Source organism: Artemia franciscana, chromosome 12 (assembly GCF_032884065.1).
Source record: "Artemia franciscana chromosome 12, ASM3288406v1, whole genome shotgun sequence".
Lineage (NCBI taxonomy): Eukaryota > Metazoa > Arthropoda > Branchiopoda > Anostraca > Artemiidae > Artemia > Artemia franciscana.
In genome coordinates, this window is record NC_088874.1 from 16719351 (window position 1) to 16746201 (window position 26851).

At 35.8% G+C, this 26851-nt stretch overlaps 1 protein-coding gene across 1 annotated transcript in view; it reads right to left on the reverse strand.

Moving 5' to 3' along the window:
- The window catches only part of LOC136033763 (AP-1 complex subunit beta-1-like), an 80023-nt gene that overhangs the window by 36891 nt on the left and 16281 nt on the right, over positions 1 to 26851 (reverse strand). The window contains exons 3-7 of the mRNA XM_065714658.1: positions 25505 to 25750; positions 19451 to 19644; positions 11017 to 11191; positions 6663 to 6830; positions 2938 to 3084 (exon numbers count right to left, since the gene is read on the reverse strand). Coding sequence (XP_065570730.1) covers positions 2938 to 3084; positions 6663 to 6830; positions 11017 to 11191; positions 19451 to 19644; positions 25505 to 25750 — 930 coding nt within the window. The remainder of the gene's footprint in view (positions 1 to 2937; positions 3085 to 6662; positions 6831 to 11016; positions 11192 to 19450; positions 19645 to 25504; positions 25751 to 26851) is intronic.

Genomic DNA, 26851 nt, shown 5'->3' on the forward strand with positions numbered 1-26851 from the left:
ATCAACACAAACAGGAACTAGATAGACGTTTAGATAGTTTCATTCAACAATTAACCTGATAATTAATTTACATAGCCAATTAGTATATTACCCACACAAAACACCAGAATTTCCTAGCATTCTCCGCAATTTACAGTTTGGCCATTGGATTCATTACATTTACTTGGAAATTTAATCTAACTTATCTAGGGTATTAATAGAACAATATTACTGTGAATGAGGTAAGAAGTGAGCCCCACCAACCCATCGCCTATTGAACATACAGAATCCGACGAAAGGAGCATTTCAGATCTTCATTTTGACCTTAAGTTAGGTTTACTCTTATACAGGGTTGCAACTGAGATTACGTTCGTAACATTTTTAGTATGTTTTAAATAAACGGTTACTTTTTATGTTGGTTAATTTTTCTCCCCGTTTATATTAATTCCATAAGAGTTTTGATTTGTACAAAAGAATACAAAATATATTTCACGTATATCAGACAACAAGTTGCACAAGAAATCGTTTTCAATTTTGCAGTCAAGGGCTACAGTGAAGGAAAGGTTAAGGTGTTTAGAACGCGTTTTATGGATGAAATCCTAAAAAATAAAATTAATTTGCTCATCTAGAAGCTCGTTTCTTTGCAAAATTACAACGTGTAAGAAATACCCCATTCACAACGATATTTTACTACCGAGAGATAGCTAGCGCTAATTTAAGCCAATCATAACTTTTTCTTAAGTTAGAAAATTCTAAGAAAAATCTGATTGGCTCAAATTAACGCTAATTAAATCTCAGCATTATTAAAATCTGATAATAAATGGGCTTTAATCTATTCCTACTGGTTTTTCTAAAAGAATAACCAAGCGCGGGATATACATCAACAATAAGAGGAAAAGAAGAGGCTCGCGCTGTAGTACAAATCCAGGATATAAGTAGCTAATCTTCTCAATAAAACGCTGTAACCACATTCAATAGGGTTTCAGCGAAACTACAACTACTACTACTAAAACTCACCACAGCACCAAGCCGCCTGAGGCCGACACAGCTCCACACGCTCCATCTGAATCTATTCAAAGCCTCCCTCTTTACAGCCTCCTAAGAGGTTCCCACTTCCCTTAGATCTTTCTTTATGACATCCTCCCATCCCAATTATGGACGTTTTGCTTTCCGTTTAGCCCTAGACAGTGGCCAAAAAAGAAAATCTTTGGCAATCTGTCATCTTTAATCCGCATAACGTGCCCAAGCCATCTCAACCTTTCTCTCATATAGCCCTAGAAAGCGGGAAAAAAACCGCACTTTCCATACAGCCTAGTGTTTGAAATACGGTCAGTCAGTCGGGTATCCAGAACAATCCGTAGGCAATTTTTCTGGAAAACATCCAGAAGACATCTCCATCCGCTTTTCGGGGCACACATGCTTCAGAACCATATTTCACCACTGTCATCACTGTAGCTTCTAGTATTCTCTAATATAAGCTCTAATCAACGCACCTTTTCATTTTTCCTTGTTCCTAGCCTAAGTGACTTAATATTCTTAACATTAATTTTCAAAACCTACTCTAGCACCCTGAACTCTCAAAATCCCTAAAAGTTTATTTAATTTGGCTCAAACTTTCATCTAGAATGCTTAAATCATCAGCATAATCCAAGTCCAGGAAAGTTTTTCCTCCCATTGGATTCCGTGTTCTGCCATTACCTTTCTTGTTCTCCTTAAGACAAAGTCCATCAAAATGATCCATATAGAGGGTGATAGAATACAACCCTGTTAAACTCCTGATTTAATACGAAACCAGCTGCTAACCTAATTATCATCTTAACTGCAACAGTTTTGTTCTCGTACATAGCAATAACCGATTTAATGTATTTTTCTAGTATACCATACAAGGATAAGATCTTCACTAAAGCTCTTCTATCAAAAGGATTGAAATTTTGCCCATAATCTGTAAAACTTAGGACTAAAGGTGTTTGATGACTTAAGTACTTCTGAATTATTAACCCAAGACTGAAAATTTGGTCGACACGTCCTCTACTCCTTCTAAAATCGCGCTGTTCTTCTCTTAAAGCTTTGTCTACCGCATCTCTCAGTCTAAAAAGTATCATAATTAGTAAGTAAATTGCTACCTAAAGAGACTAGGCTAATACTTCGATAATTACCACACTCACTCTATCACTTTTAGTGGTTTAATTAGGGTTTTCCTAAAAATAGCTACGTACTTTCCCTTTTCAAAAATCATATTCATAGTCTTCATTAACTAATTTCTAACCTCAGAGCCACCATATTTCAGAAACTCATTTACCTCTCTACCAGAACCTGGAGCCTTATTATTTTTGAATCCTTTTAGTACTGTCGCTAAATCTTTCTTTACGTCCAAGCTGTGACAAGCTTATACATTTTCCTCAATATCTTTTCCTGCAGCTTTATCTTGGTTTAGCATATTCACAAAGTATTCTACTCATCTCTGTTTAACTCTTTCCTTCCTACTTATTGTGGCTCCATTCCTATTTTTAACTAGGACAAGTCCGGATTGACTACTCGCTCTCAATTTATTAACACGCCAGTACAATACTTTACTATTATGCCGCCTAGCTGTATCTTTCGGATCCACGCCAATTTTATCCATGGCCTCTGTTTCACATGTTCTTTTTTCATATATTTTAATGCTTTCACCACTTTCTTCACATTCCCCTTGTTTTCATATAATATATCACTCAGGTACCACATAAGAATAACTTTCATTAAAGAATAGATGAATAATTAAGGAAACATACTTTACAATATGAAGTGTGTCCCATCACAGATTTGTTGAAAATGCATCTTCGAAGGACAAAACAGGGCACCCAATTCCGATCGTACCAGATTCATAGCTTAAAATTTATTACTTGAAACAATGAACGAATCGCATCCAACAGTTTGATGTGTCATTATTACCTCTATGGCTATAAAAATTGAACTCACCTTAGTTTGGATTAGCTCTAATAAGGTGCTCACACACCTTTCAGCGGAGGTTTCAACTTTAATTGCACATCTACCTATGGCTCGGACAGCCTTGCGCACGAAATCAACATCAACTTCAGTGGCATACTCTTTCAGTTCACTCAGGACCTACAAAATAAACAAAAAGATCTGATTCATCAAAAGAGAGATCTATCAAATATATTGAACAAAACAAATATTTAAATTAAACATACTGCCTAATAGATATCGTTCATTTTGAGGAATCAGTACCGATTCTGCCCCGATCTTAGCAGTGGGGTGAAGAACGAGTCTACAAAGCTGTGTTGGCCTCCAACAGTTTAGTACTGTGATTAGTTATTAATAGCAATAGTATCAAAAATATTGGACTAGTCAATGTAAATCAATTCTGGCAAAAACATTAAATATTTGAAAAATACAGGGCGCGAGACCAGTGGCGTAAACTAGTCAAAATCTTGGGGGGGAGAGAGTTGGAGCCAATTTTCGCAAATCAAGTGAAAATGACAGCGAAAACTGATAAATGAGCCATTTAGTACCATAACGGTAAAAATATTCTAAAAAAAAAAAACTGGCCTGTTTCTGTGGATGCTTGAAATTATGTACGTTTATCTTAGTTTTGACAAGATTTTTGGAGAAACCAAATTTTAGTTCGGGGGGGGGAGTCTGGGGGAGGCAGTTGATTTGAATAAACTGACCTTGTGTACGGACAATTGTTTATTTTCCCTTTTCTTATTCTGTTGACTGTTGAATCAAAATCAAATTGGTGGAAATGATGAAAAACTTGAGAGCCACGGCTAATTAGAGTACAGTCAAGACAGATAGTCTCTGTGAGTGAGTTAACTGGGTCTGAGTCCTCTTAGTAGTAACAATTTAGAGCCACAAACAATTATTTTAAGAGGTAAAAGTGCGCTTACTTGGGAATGACTTTGCGTACATGCGTACCACCTAGCTCCAAGGAAAACCATGATCTTAGCATCCAATCCTAATTGTTTTAGACTTATAACCAAGGAACAATTTATTTATGATGATTTACGAGGAAGAAGGATGCCTGTGGGTGACATTCCCGTCATTAACTGCATAACATGAATAAAAACACGTGCGCAGCCAAATCCCCATACTAGATATTAATTTTTTTTACTGATGAAATGAAATAGGGAGAATAATTATTAAGTAAATTTGAATAATAAGAGAGTAAATAGATTGGAATGAATTTCAGAAATAATTTTTGGGCCAAATTTTTAAGTTTGGGAATAGGTAAACAAATAGATTTTCCTTCTTGATATTTTCGGTGGGTTTAATTTCCGAGCGATTCGAGACTTTTGGCTTAAAAACTATTGATTTTTCCTCTTAGTTAATGTTCAGTTTTTACATTCGGAAATCACTTATATAGGTATTCATGAGCAATAAATATGTTCTATATTCAACGTATTTTAAGCATCCAAATGCCCAAATTCCTGGGATTCTCCAAATCCCAAGGTCTTGAGATTTCCCCCTGAGCTTGGAATTTTGAGAAAAGTATGAACGCCAATAAAAACAAAAGAAGTATATAAGGTGCATAATCTTATTATTAAGTACTTTCGAATTTTTTCTTCAAACAATGGGAAATTCTGCAAGTGAATACTCGAGATATTATTAAATTCTTATCTGCATTCCTTAGCCACATCTTTTTCCAGTTGCAAACTATGACAAATTTTAAATTTCAAATATACTTGGTTAAGACTCGATTACTTTTCAGTGTCGTAAAAAAAAAATCAATTATAATGGACAAATAACAAATTTGAGAAGCACAAAAATAGGTGGGAGGAGAGGGGGCTTCGCAAAAGCAACCTCTTCCTCCAAAACAAAAAGATTATTTTTCGATTTTATCCGAGTCATTCATTCCATATTTTATACGTTCCGTTTTATTTTGTATGTTTTTTTTCAGACTTTTCCTAACAAAAAAAAATTGAACTTCTTGTATAGCTAATAGTTTATAATGTTTTCGTGATTTCAATACAAGCTAAGACACTCTTTTCCTGTTCTCCAAAGCTTTTGCTACAAGAAGCAGTGTTGAAGTATCTCATTATTACCACAGCTGAACAATCCTATGAAGGAATGGGTACGAGACTTTGTAGTCCATTAACTACTCACATACTTATGCATGTCTTCAGAATTTAAAAGAAAAAACCCTTTTCAGTCATAACCAGGAATAATTTTTGATTTTAAATAGTCAATGTTACTACTACTAACACCACAACGCAGCCCCTAGCCACCTGGGTACGGCAACGCACGCTCCTCTATCCTAATCTATTCAAAACCTCCTCTTTACACCGTCCAAAAAGTTCCCATTTACCTTGGATCTTTCGTTACGAAATCTTGCCACCCCAAACATGGACAACTGATTTTCTGTTTAGTTCTAGACAGTTGGCAAAAAAGGACAATCTAGTAACAAATAATTACACTACTCAGAGAAGAACAAATCATTTGGGCTAATATTTAGTGAGGGCGAAGAGCAGATGATAGGTAACGAGAAAGTCGATCAGGTGGATGGCTTCCCTTGCTTGGGTAGAATTGTAAGTAAAGATGGTGGATATTGCGAAGATGCAAAAAGCAGAATAGCCAAGGCCCAGGAATTATTTTTGGACTTGAAAAAAAATTCTTGGGAAACATGTCCGCGAACGAAGACTAGAATGTTGTGCATGACAGTGGTCAATTGAAAAGCACTTTGCGCTTTAAAAAGCTTTTTTACCTATTTTTTACACATTTTTTACGAGGAAGATTTTTTACATATTTTTCCAGAGGAAATTTTAAAGGGTAGTTATACTTACTTGCTTGACTGACCGTATATCAAACAATGACCTGTACGAAAAACCTAGTTCGATCCATTTTCAAGATCTAGAGCTACAGAAAGAAAGGTTAAGATGGCTAAGCCACGAGTTAGAGATGAAGGATAACAGATTCCCATCCATCTGGAATCAAACAAAAATCGAGTCATCCCCCGAATAGGACGAGAAAATTTCGTAAGAAACGATTTAAATGAAATTGAAACCACATAGGATGAGGTAAAGAGTGAGGTTACAGATGAACTGGGATGAAAGCGGAACGCGCTCAACTCTCCTGGCTTCTGGCTGCTTGGTGATGCACTCAGTTTTTAGTAGTAGGGAGTATATAGTACTTCCCAAGTAATGATCATTCAAGTGACTTTTCTCATTTAACAAAAATCTTTCCTATAAATAATTGTAATTGTTACATTACACAAGAGAATTACCTCAACAAAAAGCGTATAGGTCTTAGGGTCGGGGAAAATTTCAGAACAAATTCCTCTATCGATCAATCAGTAAAAAACTATTACAAAACGTAAAAAAGGTAAAGAACATCGTATCGGACTTTGCAATTCCTACCGACGGTGCTGAATCCCACTTCATGGCCCTTCAGCCAGAAAGTGTAACAGAGTTGGGGGGCCAGCCATCCTGAGCTTCCTTTTTACCTTTCCTCGATATCCCCAGGTGCACCAATTTTGATATGGGCCGACTATGGCAAACTTACACAGTTACGCCAATGACTCCTCTAAACAAAATAACCAACGACATTAGGAATCGAACCCCTGTCCTAACAGACAAAAATTTTCTTGTCCGACCAACAGATGTGTTTTAAAATGAAGAATGGAATGTCCTAGCTTGGGACAGAAGGATCCATGAATAACTTAGTTAAAATAATGGTCAGCTTACCTGACTGATGTTAGACTGATTTGCAAGGCGTATCATAATATCCAGCTTCTCTAGCTTGACGTAAATAGGATCGTTGTATTTTACAAAGAACACTTTCATTTCGGACTTCAATATGTCAGGTCTTTTTTGAACTATTAGGTTAATGTTTCGTAGGGCTACGTATTGAACCTGGAAAAAGAAAAATTAGATCTCCCAAGAAAAAAAATAAACAAATTGATTAAGAATTGTTTCCTTAATTGAAACCTAATGTTTCCGTCATTTTCCTGCTCTTGGTATAAAAACCCAAGAACGTGAAGATACCTGAAATTTCTTGCTTTAAAATTTCCAGGAATCCCCTCTAAATTATTTTCAATTCAGGGAAAGACACTGAATTTTATCCTGAGCTTGAGTTTATAAAATTCATTGTTTTTTCATAGTTTTGAACAGAGTATCGTACATTAAAACTTCTAAAATAAAAGATTTTTGGACACAAAACACCTGCCAAAAATACGCAGTTACAATCTATGACCTATTGGAGCTGAATTGCTATACCCTTTTGGGGAAAATTTGATCTGATTCCCATTAATTTTCAGGTGAAAATGGCAATCGTATAATAAAGAATACCAGAGCAGTTGAGAAAGCTTGTACAAGCTACAGACATTTAAAAAAAAAAATCTTATTAGTCAACTGGGAGTTGCAATCAAGCCCATTTATGATAGGCCTCAAAGAAAGGACATAATTCTTTAAATTCACCTAAGAGCCCATAATAGACCAAATAGGAAGGCGTTCATTTGGGGAACTCAAAGCATTTGGAAGTAAGGAAGCAAAAGGGATGAAGGGCATTTATGGTAAACAGATATTTTGAAGGGATTGACAAAATTGTTTCTTCATTTTATTGTAATTTTGGTTCCATTGTAGAAAGCGCCTCCTGTGACAGAAGGGTGTCCTAAAAAAAGGCTGACGTTAGACGATGGTCATTGGATTTAAAAAACAAATAAATGAAAAGAATAAAAAAGTTAAATCTGAATACTTTTTAGCAGCAAATATTTTGGGATTAAGTTACAAGGTAAAGATTTCACTTTTGTTTGTTTTTAAGCATGGGCGGTAAATGCAAAGAACCATTTTAAATATGAAATCACGGCTTAAACCAATCTTGACTCATTTAATTCCTTTACCTTTTGACTTCCGAACTTTTGTGATTGCACGCAATTGTAAGATAAGGAAGTATACGGTCTCTTGATTTTGGTTTTCCTTTTTTAGTTCTTTATCTTTTTTTGGTCTTTGTCTCCTTTATTCTTTGTTTGCCAGCTTTTACTATATTTTAGTAATTTGTTTCCCTAGTTTGTTTGACTGCAGGAGCGAGCGTCTCGCAACTAACCCAACTGTAATCTGGAGATTTATCGGGGAAAAAGTCAAAAGGAGTCGCTTCAGAGCTTTCAAGTGAGAGTGACTGGATCAACTATTTCACCAGCAAATTTTCTCCACCTGATACAGTGTCAGAAATGGACTATGAATCACTACTAGTAGATAGTCTAGTTGATACTGAATCAGATATTTGCTTCATAGTCACGACCTCTGATATTTATAGTGCTATCATTCATCTTCGAAAAAAGTTTTCATGTGGTTATGATCAATTATGTGGTTTTCATTGATACATGCAAGTGATAAGCTGCTGCAGTATCTACATTTACTTTACCCAATCATTTTTAATCCTGGTATTGTCCCTGATTCTTTTTGTGTTGGTACATTGATGCCTGTTCCGAAAAAAGATAAAGATAGGTTCTTCTGTTCTATGTAAATGGCTGGAGTTACTAGTGATTAAGGACGAAAATAAGGCTTGTTCAACTCCTGACAACCAGTTTGGATTTAAGGAAGGCTATAGTCAGGAACACGTGCATTATATACTTGCCAACGTTCTGATGGATATATAGAATAGTGGCGAGTTTCTCGTCCTTGCGGCTCACGATGTTTTTCGTGCTTTTGATTCTAGTTTGCATTCCGATTTGCTGTATAGTGCGCAGCAGCGAGTTCTCAATCGTCCATTTGTGAAGGTATTTAAAATCTGTACGCGAGATTATGCGTTGTCGTGACAGTACCTACTCGTCATGGTTACGTAATGAGTAAAGCCGTAATTTGAGTTTGGAAAGGAATCCGCAAGGGTAGTGTAACTTCGCCACCATTGTATAATAATAGTGTAGTTGCACCCTAGAAAAAGGTTAGAATTAGTTTTGTTTTGGACCTTTCCATATTCAATTACGATGAAGACATCCTGAATTTAAGTAGAACTCTATCGTTTGTGGAGGAGAATTTTTCTGTGCTGAGTAGGGATTATGCCGAAATAGGTCTTGACTTTAATGCATCGAAGAGCGAGGTCCTTGCTTTCGGCAAATCCGTTTGTGATGTTGGATGCGTACAGTTAGGAAATCAGAGTGTTGTTCAGTTATCTGCTTGTATTAAGTATCTCAGTCTCCAAATAGGGGATAGTGTAAAAACGACAAGGGCTCTCCTTATCTCTCATCTAAGTGAAGAACTTAGAAAAGCACAGGCGTTTTCTCGTCCATGTGTACAACGACTTTGCGATGCCTCATATCCTAGCATTGGCTCCATTTTGGAATGTGTTTACGGCTACTGATAAAAAGACTATTAGATCCATATATTTTTGTTTTGCGAAATTTCTCTTGTGTATACACCTATGGGCTAGAAACAACAGACTAGTGTTAGGCTATGGGTTAACTGAGCCACAAACCGTGGCTAAACAGGGTCGTGGTCGCGCTATTTTTCTAATTCGAAAGAATCTGGATAGCTAAAGCAAAAGGTAAATAGGACATACAGCCTCCGTCCTGCTATGTATTAGTACAAATATTTGAATCTATTCTTTGTAGTATATATTTATATTTCTTTGTGAGTGTCTTCTTCTTTTTTCTTCTTCTTCTTCTTCTTCTTCTTTTTTTGTCTTGTCAGCTACTCCATATTGAACCCTTGTGTGTTTTTTTTGGGCAATAAATATATTGATTGATTGATTACTTTATTGATTGATATTCATTTTTATATTGATGACATGAGTTTTTTTGGGGTTGAATACAAATCGTGAACACTAATCCAACAAATTGTCAATTTTTTTCGCTATAAGTGGTAATGTATAATTTTTCGACATTTATTAGTCTTACCTTCGGTATTAAAAAAAAAAAAATCGTAAAAAATTATATAACGCTTAATAAAAATATATTCTACCTTTCTTTTTTAAATAAATAATTGTCTTTAGGAAATATCTTTGTGACTGCATAGAGTTAATATTCCGCCCAGTGCTTAAATACTAATGCAAGAAAAAAAATTTCAAGTGTTTTTATCAAATTTGGTCTACTCAGGCTTAATCAAAGATTTTGTATCTATTCTAAGATCCAATCCCGAGCTTACATTATAATAACAAAATAATCCAGGATAGATCCTTTCAAAAATACTGGTTGAGTTGTGAACACGTAGGCTCGGTTAATGATTGCTGTCATTCAACATGTTTTATCGATAATTGAATCTTTACAGCCAGTCTAGGATTTGAGAAATCAGCATCTGAACATGAGAAAAACAGAAAAGGTATCAACACGCAAGTCCTTCTTAACGAACGCAAATTCTAAATAAAAGAAAATACATGAAAACTAAGAAACTAAGGAATTTACAGTTAGTGAAACAAGGAAATTTTTTTAATTATTTCGGCTAATCAAATTATTTCGGCTAAGATCTCCACTCAGATGTCATTGGTGCAAATCCAAAAAAAGTAGATTGGAGTCCATAAAATGGAGTTTTTGGACTTTCATCTACTTTTTCGTAGTCATTGAGGTTCCACCAAATCCAGGTCTAAAAAATTAGGTTAAGTACCAAAATTTCAGAAAGTCCTACCATTTTTACACCCTTATACTATTAGACATTAAATAAGAACAAAAAAAACTAATGAAAATGACATTATCAAAGAACCCGGTATAAAAATATTGCGTTCAGACTAATGGCATTACTTGTTATGCAATATTCCAGGCTATATTTAGGACGTTTTGTCAGAGGCATATATGCAAGGATTTAGGAAACAAATTCGAAAATTTATAAGCAATTAACAAGCTGTAAGGAGAATATAAGACACTATAAAAAATTATAGATCCTACAAATTACAGAACTAGGGAAGGTGGAGACTTGGACTCGAAGGTGAACAAAATATGTAGGTGTAAGGTCTATCGAAGGCACTTATGAATGCAAAGCAAGTTTGCTTTTGTTTTTTAGAGCGGAAATAATTCTTACTCGTTGTTATTTCTTCTTATCGAATATGAAATTCATGGACGAGGACATGGACTAATACCTTCATGGACAGGATTACAAACAAAAGCAACCTTACCTCAGGTTCTGTTGACAAAAGAGTGACAAGAGGGGGTGCCAACTTCTTTGTAAGGTTTATAGCGAAGTCCGCATCCAGGGACATCATTTCCATCAGTTTCATTAGAACTTTGACTGCCGATAGGACAACTGCGGCATTTGCGTGAGCTAAACGAGGTGTGATTCGCTCACAGATGCTTTGAACAAGAAAATATTAAATTAAATTTTTCACAAGAATGTATACAACATATATAATCAAAAATCACAAAACAAAAAGAAAAACTTATTGAAGGCAATCACAAGGATGGGATACAGAAAAAAACACCCCGCCCATTAAACCTGAAATTAAAAGAATTAGGCTATATGATTTAAGATGGATGAATCACTTTCCAGCAGCCTTTGGATTTAGACAAAAGTTTTTTCATAAGATATAAGTGCAGGCGCGCACTCACAGGAGGGGGGATAAAGGGGCTCTATCCCCCCCTCAAGACAAAATCCCTTGCTGTTTTCAAATCTTATATAATCTGCTCAGTTTTGTTATCCATTCCTTAGTCCCTACTCAAAACTCGCATTCAAAGAGCTAAAATAAACTTATAAGTAATGCCTTAAAATACCGTTTTTCCAAGGTGTTTTTAAAGTTTTCTGTTGGTTGGCCCAGGGATCACCGGGCACCCCCCCCCCGAAAGTTATTTTCTGAGTGTGCCACTGTACGAGTGGTATCCGTTTTTTTTCCAAATGTGAAACCATATCCATGTCTTAGCATTTTTGCATAGTTCTGGTTGGACGAGGCTGTTAGTCAATTATATTTTATCTGTCTAGTTGGAATAATGGAGAATTTAGGCTGTTTCATCAGTTAAAAGGAAAAGTAGCTATGGTTAATGCTTTATCAGAACTCTTTTTCACAGATACAATATCTATCCAAAAAGCGATAATTTGCCATATACAGAGCACGAAGTATAAATCTACAAAACCATTATCTAATCTTTTCCTCCAAGTGACAACCTATTAGAAGCTTAAATCTTCCACGGAAAGAATTGAGCATTATAGGTTGTAGAAATCGCAAATTATAAAAATTTATTCTTTTGTAACAGAAGGACTTAGTTTTAAAGTTCTAATTTTTTAATGGATGTTTCAAAAATTATCAATAAAATATCCTGTTGATAATTCTTTTTTTTATAAGTCATAGATCTAAAACCATTATAGGGATGTTATTTTTCAACTTTGGTTGTACGCAACGTATATCATATTTTACAATGTATAATACAAAACCAATTAAAGTTTTTCCAGCAAGGTTATGCGAGTACCGTAGGTAAAATATCTTGGAGTTTATCTCGATGAAAATCTATCAATTACGGAGAACTTACTCTTTGAGGTCTACCTGACTCATATATATAATGATGATAGGTGGTAATAAGCTTACCTAAGCTATGGATGTCAGGTGATTGAGTTTTTCAAACGAAGGTCGACTGTTTCTGAAGACAGGCAAAGGTCCTGTGGAAATTATCGTTTGAAAAAATCAATCACCTGACATCCATAGCTTAGGTAAGCTTATTACCATCTATCATTATTACAATTAAGGAGCGTTAAAACCTTCTAAGCAGAAACATAGCTAGCAATATCGGTGTAATACACAAGCTAAGGCGTTTTTTGTTTTTTTTTTTGTTTTTTTTTTTTCACTGAAAAGTTCTGCGACTTCTTCACTTTTCTTTATTGAAATTCATACATTCTGCATTGTAGAAGCATTTGGCTTAAAATATTTCCACCTTTAGTAAAGCAGATAAGGGCAATCCAACTAATACTGCTCAATTTCTGACAGTTCGGTAACTAGATGAATCGATTAGGAGGTGTTACAAGGAAATTAATACCAGCTAAGGAAACTATATACTCTTTTATATGTTCACCAATCTATATTTCTCCAAATTGGAGTAGCTGAATGTTTTGAAGGAACAAAGCATCGTCATTGCAACATCATGTTATATATTCTTGTAGTGATTTAGTTGTCCCAAAGATAATGTCAACCTGATCATCTTTTTCAATTATACACCATGCAAACAAATTTGTTGAATACGGCTGGACCTGCGCTCACAGTACCAATGTCATCAAAATAAAATATTGCTTACTCCCTCGGTCCATCTAGGTCTATTCACATCTGAAAACTGAGATTTTCTAAGATATGTTTTGGTTTTTATAAGATTGTAAATATTTAGGGCAGATCTAAATTTTCGTCAATGTTGCCACGTTGAGTCGAAAAAATAAAAGCAAAAGTAATAAGTTGAATTCGAAGACGGCTTTCGTTTGTAAAATCAAATATTGACAGTCTGTTGAATCCAAAACGCAACTAGGACCTTTGAAGAAAGGCCACCCCTTCGGAAAATACTTACAGCCATTAGATTTTAGTTTATTTTTTGCTGATTTTCGCCCTTGTTTCTCATTTTTAAGTTGGCACTTGTTATTATCAAAAACTGCATAACAGCATATGGATGTAATTTTCATTTTTTTAAATTTTCCTAATTTTTTAATATATATATGACTGTGCAATTTTCCACTTAAACAGTTCAGCCAGATTTCATTTTTCACTGTCCTTGGTGCTTGATGATTTGATAGAAGATTTTTAGTCTTTCAAAAGATTAAATAAAAAAAAAACAAGTTTTTTCAACTGAAAGTAAGAAGCGACATTAAAACTTAAAACGAACAGAAATTACTTCGTATATGAAAGGGGCTGCTTCCTCATCAACGCCCCGCTCTTTACGCTAAAGTTTGACTCTTTCTCTCAACTCTTCTTTTTAAACCAGTAAAAAACTTTAGCGTAAAGAGCGGGGCGTTGATGAGGAAGCAGCCCCTTTCATATACGAAGTACTTTCTGTTCGTTTTAAGTTTTAATGTCGCTCCTTACTTTCAGTTGAAAAAACTTGTTTTTTTATTTAATTTCTGAACGTTTTTGAATCAATGCATGTTTTGATTTTGGCTCTCTGCAGAGAAATATTTAAAACGAAATTTGCATTTTTTTTTTTTTTTTTTTGGCTAAATGGCTTTCTCATAATTTTGATCGAATGATTTTGAGAAAAAAAGAGCGAGGGAGGAAGCCTAGTTGCCCTCCAATTTTTGGTTAATTAAAAAGGCAACTAGAACTTTTAATTTTTTACGAATCTTCTTATTGGTAAAAGATATACGTAATTTATAAACTAGCTTACGAAAAGAATGTTTTATTCTCATGTTTTTATTACACATATGAGAGGGTTCACCCCCTCGTCAGTACCTCTCTCTTTACACTAAATCTTAAATTTTGTCCCAATTCATTAAGAATGACCCCTGAATCACAAAAGCCGTAGAATAAATAGTTGACATTGCTAAAAACACTTTAGCGTAAAGAGCGAGGTATTAGGAGGAGGTGAGCCCCTCATATGGTCAATAATTTCTGTTCGCTTCGAGTTTTAATGCTGCTCCTTACTTCCAGCTGAAATAAACTTTTTCATATTTATTTTTTCATTGTTTTTTTTTAAATAATGCTAGTAAATCCTGCGCTCCCTTCATGGAAATTTTCTTCCCCCATGACAAATTCCTCGATAGAAAGTTCCCCCAGTATATCCCCCTCTTCTCAACCCCTCCCCCAACCAAAAAATCCTCCTGAAAACACCTGTACACTTCCCAATAACCATTACTATATGTAAGCACTGGTCAAAGTTTGTAAATTGTAGCCCCTCCCACGGGAACTGTGGAGGAGTAAGTCGTTTCCAAAGACATAGTTATAAGGTTTTTCAAATACGTTGAATAAAATGGCTATCTCAGAATTTTGATCCGTTGACTTTGGGAAAATAATTAGCGTGGGAGGGGGCCTAGGTGCCCTCCAATTTTTTCGGTCACTTAAAAAGGGCACTAGAACTTTTCATTTCCGTTAGAATGAACCCTCTCGCAACGTTCTAGGACAACTGGGTCGATACGATCACCCCTGGGAAAAAGAAAAAAGAAAAAAAACAAACAAATAAACACGCATCCGTGATCTGCCTTCTGGCAAAAAATACAAAATTCCACATTTTTGTAGATAGGAGCTTGAAACTTCTACAGTAGGGTTCTCTGATATATTTTCTATTACTTTTAGGGGGTGTTTCCCCCTATTTTCTAAAATAACACAAATTTTCTCAGGCTCGTAACTTTTGGTGCGTAAGACTAAACTTGATGAAACTTATATATTTAAAATCAGCATTAAAATGCGATTCTTTTGATGTAGCTATTGGTATCAAAATTCCATTTTTTAGAGTTTTGGTTTCTATTGAGCCGGGTCGCTCCTTACTACAGTTCGTTACCACGAACTGTTTGATTAGTAAATCTGAATGTTCTGTCTAGTTATGAGTTTCGAATTTAATAATTAATTAATTCAAAATTATTATTATTATTATTGTCATTAGTTTTTGTTTACAATTCGTTGAATTAAGGTTAACTGAGCTGAGATGCTAATTTTGGATTGTGTGAACTTAGAAGAAGAAGAAAATATAAGGTTGTGAGCTTTTTTTATGCAGGTGTATTTTCAGTTACGAAAATAAATGTACTTCGGAGCTTTGAAGTGTGCTAGCGTGCTTCGAGGTGACCATGACGAATTTTCTTTGGTTGTTAATTCTTTTTTTTATTACCAGGAACAACCCCTTAAGAAAAGCAGTAGCTTTAGGGATTTTACAAAAGTTTTGTATTTTCTTTTTTGAGCGTTAATGGAGATATTTCTCGCTAAAGAAAAATACATTCAATCAGATGTACGTTTCACGGGATTCAGAGAATTTCTCCTAAAATTCAAGTATGCCAACAGTTATGTTTAGTTTGAAATATTTAATTACAAAAACATTAATATAACAAGTAGGCAAATACATTCAAATCAAATTTCAAGATTGGACATTTAAAGAGATCAGATGTCTCCTACATAGCTAGAAGTGTTTCATAGAAGTAAGATTATACTTGAACTTTTGGATTTTTCTTTCCATACCAGAACCATGCAATTTAACAGAATTATAAAGCTATTATTGTAATTATTTAAACAAACACGCCTGATTTACGATGTAAACGCAAACAAAAGAGCTGAGATTCTTAAACTTTTTAAGTTACCCTTTATCTACAACATTTGACAGCAAACAAAAAAATATTTAGTTCAAAACAAATAATGGACCAGGCCATTTTCGATGCGTAACACTAGTTCTCAACCGGCATCATACGCGTTCTGGATTACACGACAAGTTAGTTGAGGGCATACGCAAAACATTTACTGGAAATTGCAGAAACTTGTGACATCCTTGCCGAGCGTATTTTACATCATAGCCAAAAAAAGCTGAGAGATGACCGTTGAAACTTGGGAGGATACTCCTTCGTATAGAAATCGAAATTTCTACTACCCTTTTGAAGGACCAAAAGTAATCGGAGGGCAATCTGTCCACCTTCTTTGCCCTTTTTCATTAAGACGCTTTGGTTGTAAGATCACTCTGAAAACCAAAAAGTTCAGAATCTGTCTTTGGGGAGGGACATGCAGCCCCAAGGGTAACACCCGTAAGATAAGCAATTGATCCATTCTTCACTGAAATAACTTAGTAGGACAAATGGGTATATTCAAATAGCTAAAACAAGAATGCATAGAATTTAAATGTGTACGATTTAATATAGATTGTAAGTAAAAATTGGTTCTGTGATCTCTGCAGCTTGCATCCCTCCTCAACACCAGCTTTTTAGCAGAGAAGTAGGCATGTTGCACCATGTTTGAAACAGGGTCATGCGAGAATTCTAAATATCATAGGAAGGCCTGACTAGGTACAAAACAAGCCAAATCGTGATTAAGATCAAAACGAAATTAGTTATACTAGAAAATGACAAACACAAAAACAAATGTACTGTCCCGATGTGAAAACGATCCAAGTCCTGACTCTTGCAATATTCGCTGAGCTATAATCAGGGTAAATATGAGCTAAGTCCAAGCTGTGGACTGACTTGATATGAGTAACGTAAAACGAGCCAAGTCGAAACTTGATTGAAAAACGAGTAGTGTTTAGACTTGGTGCAAAAGCGATCCAAAATTCCAATGGGCACACAGCTTAGGTCAAACAGACCTTCACATAAATTTGGGACCGCTAGTTTTTTTTCAATCAAGGCCCTAGCAGGCTTCAAGGATTAAAAATTCGGGTATAAAAACCTAAAAAAAAAAAAACTTTTTTCGCATGCTGGCCAATAGTCTGCGCTGCGCAGGTACCGATCTCCTGGTTCGATGCCTACGGTCGAGAGTGAAATGCGTGGTTGGGGGCAACATCCGGCGTCCCGTTTTTTCCCCCCAAATTTCTCCAGGTATCCATTTAGAGCTGGGTCGACTTCGGCTGAGCTTAAAGAGTCACACTATTGACTCCGTCTTAAGCCAATAAGCAGCAACGCCAGGACTCAAACCACTGACCTCAGGGTTTCAAGTCTGGAGCATTAACCATTCGGCTAGGAGGGCTCAAAATTTGGGTATTCCTAAAATAGATTCTTTAAAGGCAGCTAGCGCACCTAGGCTGTAAAGGTCATTAATATTTTTTATAAAAAGTTTTTTTTGGGTGTAGATACCTGAGTATGAAATTCCAACCGAGTCTCAGCAGTTTCAATATGTATTTCACTTTCTGAGCAACCTTCCACAGAGAATACCAATATCAGACAACTGGCCTAAAGCAAATCAAGTCAAAAACTTCCAAAATTCCAAATTTTGTCTATCAAACTTTAGTCTACAACTATTTCCCTTGGCAGACTGGCTGTATCTTCACACTTGAATCTCCTTATGATTGTACTGTATGATTGAAGACCTCCTCTGACCCCCCCCCCCCCCAATAGCACCCAAAACTCACTTCACCGTTTCTTGATCGAAACTACTACTACTACTGCAATTAACAACTCACCGCAGCACCAAGCCACCTGAGGCCAACAAAACTACCTCCTCCATCCCAATCTATTCAGAGCCTCCCTCTTTACACCCTCCCAAGAAGTTCCCATTTCCTTTAGATCTTTCTTCATGACATCCTCATAAAAATTTACTAACATTTTTAATTAAAAATTTTTAAATAATTTTTTTTTTAATAATTTTTTTTTAAATAAATAAAAGGTTTTAAATACAAATTTACCTACCTCCCACCCCAAACGGCGACGACTTGCTTTCTGTTTAGCCCTAGACGGTTGGCCGAAAAGGACAATCTTCGGCAATCTGTCATCCTTCATCCGCAAAACGTACCCTAACCATCTCAATCTTTCTTTCATTATAGCCCTAGAAAGCAGGATTGAACCACACTTTTCATACAGCCTATTGTTGGAAATACGATTAGTCAGCCGGGTACCCAGAACAGTCCGTAGGCCATTTTTCTGGAAAACATCTAGTAAATCTTCATCCGCGTTTCGGAGCGCCCATGCTTCACAGCAATATTTGACCACTGTCATCACCGTACCTTCCAATATTCTAATATTGGTTTGAAGACATATTTTCCTATTCTTTCAAACTTTTTTTAATTGTGAAAAAGCACCTTGAGCCTTGGCTATTCTACTTTTAACATCTTCACTGCTCCCACCTCCTTTACTAATTTTACTACCAAGGTAAGTGAAGCTGCCCACCTGATTTTTTTTTCGTTACCCAACGTCATCTTTTCATTTTCACTTATTTCAAGCCTTAGTGACTTATTCTTCTTAAAACTAATTTTCAAAACTATTCTAGCACCCTGAACTCACAAAACCTCTGGGAATTCATTCATTTTGCTCACACTTTCATCTAGGATGCTTAAATCATCAACATTATCTAAGTCCAGGAGAGTTTTTCCTTCCCATTTGATTCCGTGGTCTCCCATTGCATTTCCTATATTCCTTAAGACAAAGTCCATCAAAATGATCTATATAAAGGGGGATAGAGCAAAACCCTGCTTAACTCCTGATTTAATACGAAACCAGCTGCTAACCTCATTTCCTATCTTAACCGCAGCAGTATTATTCTCGTACAGAGCACTAATCGCTTTAATGTATTTGTCTAGCATACCATATAAGGATAAGACCTTTGCTAAAGCTCTCCTATCAACAGAATCGAAAGCTTGCTCATAATCTATAAAACCCGGGACCAAAAGTGTTTGACAACTAAGGCAGTTCCCAATTATTAGCCAAGAGTAAAAATTTGGTCGACATATCTTCTACCTTTTATAAAACCGCACTGTTCTTCTCTAAAAACTTTGTCTACAGCATCTCACAGTCCAAAAAGTATCATATTACTAAGTAATTTGCTACCTACAGAGACCAGACTAATGCCTCGATAATTCCAATAATAGGATTTTTGTCTTGACATAGAAGCTTGTCTTCGCCAAAGATAATTGTATTGATTTAATTTACATATTATAATGAAATGATACTGCTTAAGGGTACCTAATTTCAATTTTAGTACGAGATTAAACATTTCGGTGCACCATACGCTGTAATATGGAAAACCCCGTTACCTCTGAGCTTCTCTTTCATCTTTTGGTGTATATGTAGCAATAGCATCTAAAATGAATACTTGGCCCCACTCAGTGCATTCGTTTAGAGCAGTGAGAAGTTTATTGATGATTTGGGTGTTCATCTCAACCAATGGCGCACCAGTGCTGCTCGCCTCATTGATCTCGGATATAGCAGCCACTGCATTTGCAACAACCTGTAAAAACATACATTTTTACAAATATCAAATTAACCCTGCGGGAAGACAAATTGCTACTGCAGCACAATGTCAAGACCTTTTCTGATATCCAGCACGATAGAGCAAACTTGCATATAAGGGAAGGGGATGTCTCAAAGGCACAATCTTCTATAAGGCTTCCTCTTCCCACCATTTGTTGTTATTTCCGACATTCCTCCAGAAATTTCCTTTCAGCCTCTGAACAGTGTTGCACTACCTGATTGCTTACACTTTTCAGTTTTAGATTTTTGGCTTTCTTGTTTAAGTCATTCCGTTTGGAATGCTAAAAGCAAAATGCTAAAATCTAACATGTCTGGGTTAGTTCAGGATAATTTGAAGTTCTTGTTTTTTTGTCAGATGGCAACCTTAAATCAAATAATCGACAACCTCCCATATTTCCCAGCTAGTCGCTAATGTGAAAACAATCACGTATATTTTCTTGCCTTTTTATGATTGAAGCAAGAAGGCAATCGAGCTCTGCATACGGTTTAAAGAGATTGTATACACACAACAGCTTTCATTAATGGGTCTGTGTAGCTAATTTATCACATTATGCTGCTTTGCCAAATGATTTTATGCAGTGGTGTTGGTTCCGCATCCTTTTAGTTTAGGCCTAACTTACTTAAATCCTTAAAAAAAAGGGATACACATGAATGTTCGTCACACCAACCAATTAATCTTTTTTTTCTGCATTTGCTAAGGTATTTGAACTGCATATGATTAAACATTTACGCTACTTGTAGGACTCCTTATCAGTTTCGACACAATCCTAAGGGCCGATGTGTTTCTGCTTTAATATGTTTGGGTAATTTATTGGGAAATACGGATGAGCCAGATGGGACCCTTGCCCTTTAAACGTATAACGACAGTAAAGTACCTGATTCGTCTTGGCATCCCCTAGAAATAGATGAACTTTTGAACGGTGGAGTATCACCATATTTAGTTGGCCTATTCTTTAAATGTAGTACCAAAAAAAAGCTACAATGCGCATTCCTTGAAATGATTTACTGTCGAAAGAAATACCAATTCACGTTGGGTTCAAACAGCATGCAATTACTTCACTCATTTTGTGCATTAATTCAATACCACAGCTCACTCCCAACTGCCTTCAGGTTTTATGTATAAGGGTGCTAATTTACAGATAATACGTTACGCAGATGAAGTTTTTATGTTAGCGAGACATCTAATGGAGTTGAAAAATGTTTCCAAGACATTTATCAAAATCATCGTGAAATTAGACTTCCACTAAATAACGTAAAATATGATGTTTGATTTTCAACGAATTCTAGACACGAGTTGTCATAAAACAAAAGACACGGGCTATAGATGCGGAAAGAATTTATAACAAATCTATTGATTTGAATGGTACTGCATTAACACCTGGTAACAAGCTCACACGCGCTGGTCCCCCAACTGGAAAAAGAGTATGAGAAAGCTAAGCTACTAATGTTGGAAAAGATTGAAATTAAAACCCACTGTTCCTTTGGTACGACTGTAAGTTCACAATTCCCTTTGAATAGGACCTTATTTTTGCAAGAATTCATAATATTGTAGCCATGCCACAAATTATATATTTAAGGCCGTTTTACCGTATATTTAGTGACCTAGCAGAAAATCCTGTCACATCAGAAAAGCGAAGACAAAAAAACCCTAGCATACACTCTTTTGTACGGATCGGAGAAAAACTGTTTTGCTCCCTCCTGTGACAGAAAACTCTCAAGTTGTCTTGCCCCCCCCCCCCCAACAGTAAAAACATCTGTCATTGGAAGTTTCAAACAGACCCCAAGCCATGATACAAAATAGAGTGGACTAATCAAAACAACAACTTCAGAAATATTCATTTCCGAAGAGAAAATAACCCCCTTTCCATCTCTCAAGAAATTTGTATCCATCTGGATAATTGTAACGGTCTAATATATTTTTTTCGCAACAACCACAACTTTTACCCAAAAAGGAATACGTTCTAAATATTTAACTTTTTAGCAACTGAAAAAAAAAAGTCAGACTCAAACCAATGATCTACTTGGTTTCACAGCTTTAACGCATTATATATACAAGGAAAAAGGTTTGCTATAAATCAGTTTTCTCCATAATTACTAACATTACAAAGCTATACGAGCTTGAGACTCACTTAAGGCTTGCGAGCTTATTAAACCAACAAAAATATATTAAAATGGAGCAAATTTAATATTTGGTAAGTGTACCATGTTTTCTCTCACGGCAGTAGAACCAAGCTGAAATTACCAGGAATTTTTTTGGGTGAAGGGTAAGGAAAATCATGATTTTGTGCTTGATAGATTGGGACGAAACATTCTTTGATGCTCCTCACAAATGAATTAAATAAAAAGAATTAAATAAAAAAAAACAAGTTTTTTCAACTGAAAGTAAGGAGCGACATTAAAACTTAAAACGAACAGAAATTACTCCGTATATGAATGGGGCTTTCCTTCTCAACGCCCCGCTCTTTACGCTAAAGTTTGACTCTTTCTCTTAACTCTACATTTTAAAACAGTAAAAAACTTTAGCGGGGCGTTGAGAAGGAAAAGCCCCTTTCATATACGGAGTAATTTCTGTTCGTTTTAAGTTTTAATGTCGCTCGTTACTTTCATTTAAAAAACTTATTTTTTTTTTTTAATTTAATTTCTGAACGTTTTTGAATCAATGCATGTTTTGATTTTGGCTCTCTGCAGAGGAATAATTAAAACGAAATTTGTATATTTTTTTTTTTTTTTTGGCTAAATGCCTTTCTCATTATTTTGATCGAATGATTTTGAGAAAAATTTGCGGGGGAGGAAGCCTAGTTGCCCTCCCATTTTCGGTTAATTAAAAAGGCAACAAGAAGTTTTAGTTTTTTACGAATCTTTTTATAAGTAAAAGATATACGTAACTTATAAATTAGCTTACGTAAAGAACTTTTGTATTCTCATGTTTTTATTACATATATGAGGGGGTTCGCCCCCTCGTCAGTACCTCGCTCTTTACACTAAAGCTTAAATTTGGTCCCAATTCATTAAGAATGACCCCTGAATCATAAAAGCCGCAGAATAAATAGTTGAAATTACTAAAAATACTTTAGCGTAAAGAGCGAGGTATTAGGAGGAGGTGAGCCCCTTATATGGGTAATAATTTCTGTTCGTTTTAAGTTTTAATGCTGCTGCTTACTTCCAGTTGAAAAAAAAACTTTTTCATATTTAATTTTTCTTTTTTTTTTTTTTAAGTAATGCTAGTAAATCCTGCGCTCCATTCATGGAAATTTTCTAACCCCATGACAAATTCCTCGATGGAAAGTTCCCCCAGCATATACCCCTCTTCTCAATCCCTGCCTCCAACCAAAAAATCCTCCTGAAAACGCCTGTACACTTCCCAATAACCATTACTATATGTAAGCACTGGTCAAAGTTTTGAGCTTGTAACCCCTCCCACGGGGACTGTGGGGGAGTAAGTCGTCCCCAAAGACATAGTTATAAGGTTTTTCGACTACGCTGAATAAAATGGCTATCTCAGAATTTTGATCCGTTGACTTCGGGAAAATAATTAGCGTGGGAGGGGGCCTAGGTGCCCTCCAATTTTTTCGGTCACTTAAAAAGGGCAGTAGAACTTTTCATTTCCGTTAGAATGAGCCCTCTCGCAACATTTTAGGACAACTGGGTCGATACGATCACCCCTGGAGAAAAAAAAACAAAACAAACAAACAAACAAATAAACACGCACCCGTGATCTGCCTGCTGGCAAAAAATATAAAATTCCACATTTTTGTAGATAAAAGCTTGAAACTTGTACAGTGGGGTTCTCTGATACGCTGAATCTTATGGTGTGATTTTCGTTAAGATTCTATGACTTTTAGGGGGTGTTTCCCCTATTTTCTAAAATAACGCAAATTTTCTCAGGCTCGTAACTTTTGATGGGTAAGACTAAACTTGATGAAACTTATATATTTAAAATCAGCATTAAAATGCGATTCTTTTGATGTAGCTATTGGTACTAAAATTCCATTTTTTAGAGTTTTGGCTACTATTGAGCCGGGTCGCTCCTTACTACAGTTTGTTACCACGAACTGTTTGATATGAAACATATGTCCGCTTCTTATCCAAATATTAAAGAGCATTTTAAGTGTTTAGTTTCCTATCAACTGAAAGTTTTCAAAATTGGATATACCAAAAAAAATGGCATTAACACTCAATATCAAAAATAAACATAAGAAACTATTGAGGCCACAATTTAGTGAAGACAGGTGACTAAAGAGATAGAAAAAAACTGCATGGTGACGCATCTACTATTGTCAGCCAGCGAATTGGATGAGGCGGCATATTGGCCTCTTCTCTGTACCTCGTATACAGCCAATCAATGTGTCTCAAAACAGATGTTTCGAAAAGCTTTGCTCCCTCATTTGTAAAGTTTTTTAATGTTACTGCTAGTAAGCAAGAACAGCTACAGCTGTAGTTCGCTAGTTATATTACATTTTCACTAGTCAGTTATTGTGCACTGGTTTTAAGTGGACGATTGGATTTATTTCAAATTATTTCAAAAGTGTTGACTATGGATTGTACATGTATTTGTGTTTTGACGACTAACACGAATATTTGGCTTGTCTGCTGCTTTAGTTCGTTAGTTATATTTTATTATATTTTGACTAGTCAGTTATTGTGTACTGATTTTAAGAGGATGATTAGAATTATTTAAAATTATTTTAAAAGTGTTGATATTAGATTGTATATATATTTATGTTTCAAAACGAATAGTCGGCTTGTCCGCTGCCCGTTTCGGAAATAAATTGAACTGAATTGTCTAGTTTAAGGCTCTGTTCCATTGTTACAAAAGTTTGTCCAGCAAAAAGACGTGACACTCAAAACAAGTTAAAGCAAAAGAAAATTCAACATATCTTTGTGCGAACCTTGCAGTTGTCTTTATTTTATGTTATAATAATGTTCCTATTCACTCACTATTTCATTCCTTTTATTTACTACCTTCCTCTCTAATTTGGTACAAGATATTGTCTCTGAAGAGAGAAAGGAAATATCTCTCTTTAAAAAACAACAACATACGTTTCATCAGTTGTCACACACTACTATTGGGGGCTATGTAAGTAAGTAAATAAGACAGCACTAGACCCTTAAGATCCAAACTGGCGGTGCTGATATCCGTTTCATGGCCCTTCACCCAGGAAGTGCAATGGGGGGCTGGGGGCCAACCATCCTATGGTTTCACACACCCTTCCTGCTTACCTTCCTTAGATTTCTCCATGTACCCATTTAGAGCTGGGTCGACTCTGGCTGAGCTTACAGAGCCACGCCACTGACCCCCGTCCCAAACTAAATAACTGGTGACAACTGGGATTGAACCCGTGCCCCTATGTAAAATAGGGAGCTATATAAAACAAATATAATAATAAGTGCGAACGTTATCTAATGTTCAAGTTTTCAGCATTTAGGACGAACACAGAAAAATACAGCCCATGTTCAAAAACAAAGATCAACAAAACTAATGGCTGTAGAGCTGCACCAAGTTTTCAAGACAAAACACGCAAGATTTCATCACAAGTTTTGAACAGGTAACAGTTTTTCTTTTTAAATATGTTTAGTGGGAGAAATATTGTCAGAATACCGTTTTGGCAGGCGTCAACCACACTTTGGGCGGGGGGAGTGAGTTAACCACTGTAACCGCATTTTTATATATGTCATATACTTGGAAAATATTTATATTTCTACAATGATTTCAAATTCCAGAGCGGGCGGGGAGCGAGTCTCCGATTCGATCCTGTTGCTATACCATGGCATCAAGAAAAAAAGATTTGAAAAGAAAACAAAAAGAACAGATAAATCAGCAAAAACACGAGAAATACCATAGGGTTAGAGTCTGAGAGCAACTCTTTCAGCTGATCTAAGAATCCTTGGTCTTCAACTAATGTTGCTGAGATGTCATACAGTTTTGCAACACAGACAGCTGCAGTTTTTCTCACATATGGGTCTTCATCTTTCAAACACTTCCTTAAGGGCTCGCAAAGGTATTCAGTAATTTTATCAACTCGAATACAGCCCATGGTTCGAACAGCAAGTGCTCTGATCAAAGGATTTGGGTCTTCACAATCCTAAAAAATTGAATAGTATTATGAACAGAAAAATATACGATGACGAGTTCACACAAACAGGGAACACGGTCTGTCACCCATTAAAAACTGTTACTTTCCTTGAAAATACCCTACCTAAGTTGTCTTTAATAGAAAAAAAATTTAAGATTATTGTTTTCTTTCTTGTATCTAAACACACTTCAACTGTTGTTATCCCAAGGGAAATGATTAAAATTACTCCTCCTCTGTTTTTCTCCTGGCCATGGAGCCTTACGGGGGAGTCTATTTGAAGTGTTTTGTTGTGAATTTATTGGTTGAATAAATTAATTGATTGATTGAAGACAAAAAAAACATATTGAGACTGTTGCAAACCATCCAAGAGGGTATTAAAAATGGTTTCTGAAATGGTAAAAGTAAAAGAAAGGTATTAATTCCAAAGTGAAAATGTTAATGATTCCAAATACAACAAAAAAAAAATTAAGCTTCCCAATTGGTGACTCAAAGCAGCTAGAAAACTCCTCATAGATCAATTTCAGTACTAGAAATCCAGAGCCTACTGCGGCCAACTATCCAAAAAACTGTTTTAATCCATGGCTAATAGATAAATTGTAGTGTATAACGCATGCATGTTTCCGAATTTGTTTATTAAATGCATCTTTTTAGCATACATTTTCGGCAATAGAAATAAAAAAACTTAGGCAAATTTGCTACTTGTATACAACGGATCTTCTTTGCCTCCTATCTTAGGTCATTAATTTTTTAGGCCACCGGGAGATATGATATCATAGATAACGCATGGGAAGAATGTCAATTTCCAATCAAATAACCTTCCTCTGAAGTTTATACAGCCGTCCCTTACATAAAACCTTAATATGCCCTGGGGCATAACTTACAGCCTTTTCCCCTAAGCTCAGGTGGGAGGATTGTTTCAACCCTGGAGGCACTGTTATATGGTCTTTGGACTACCCTGAACAAAATGACTATCTCAATGTTTTGTCGGATGCATTTGGGGAAAAGAGGACCGGGGGACTATGTACCCCACAATCACTTTTGACTCTTAAAAAAGATCTAGAACCTCCAATCGAATTAGCCCCCTCCGAAGTTAATATGACCACCCCTTCC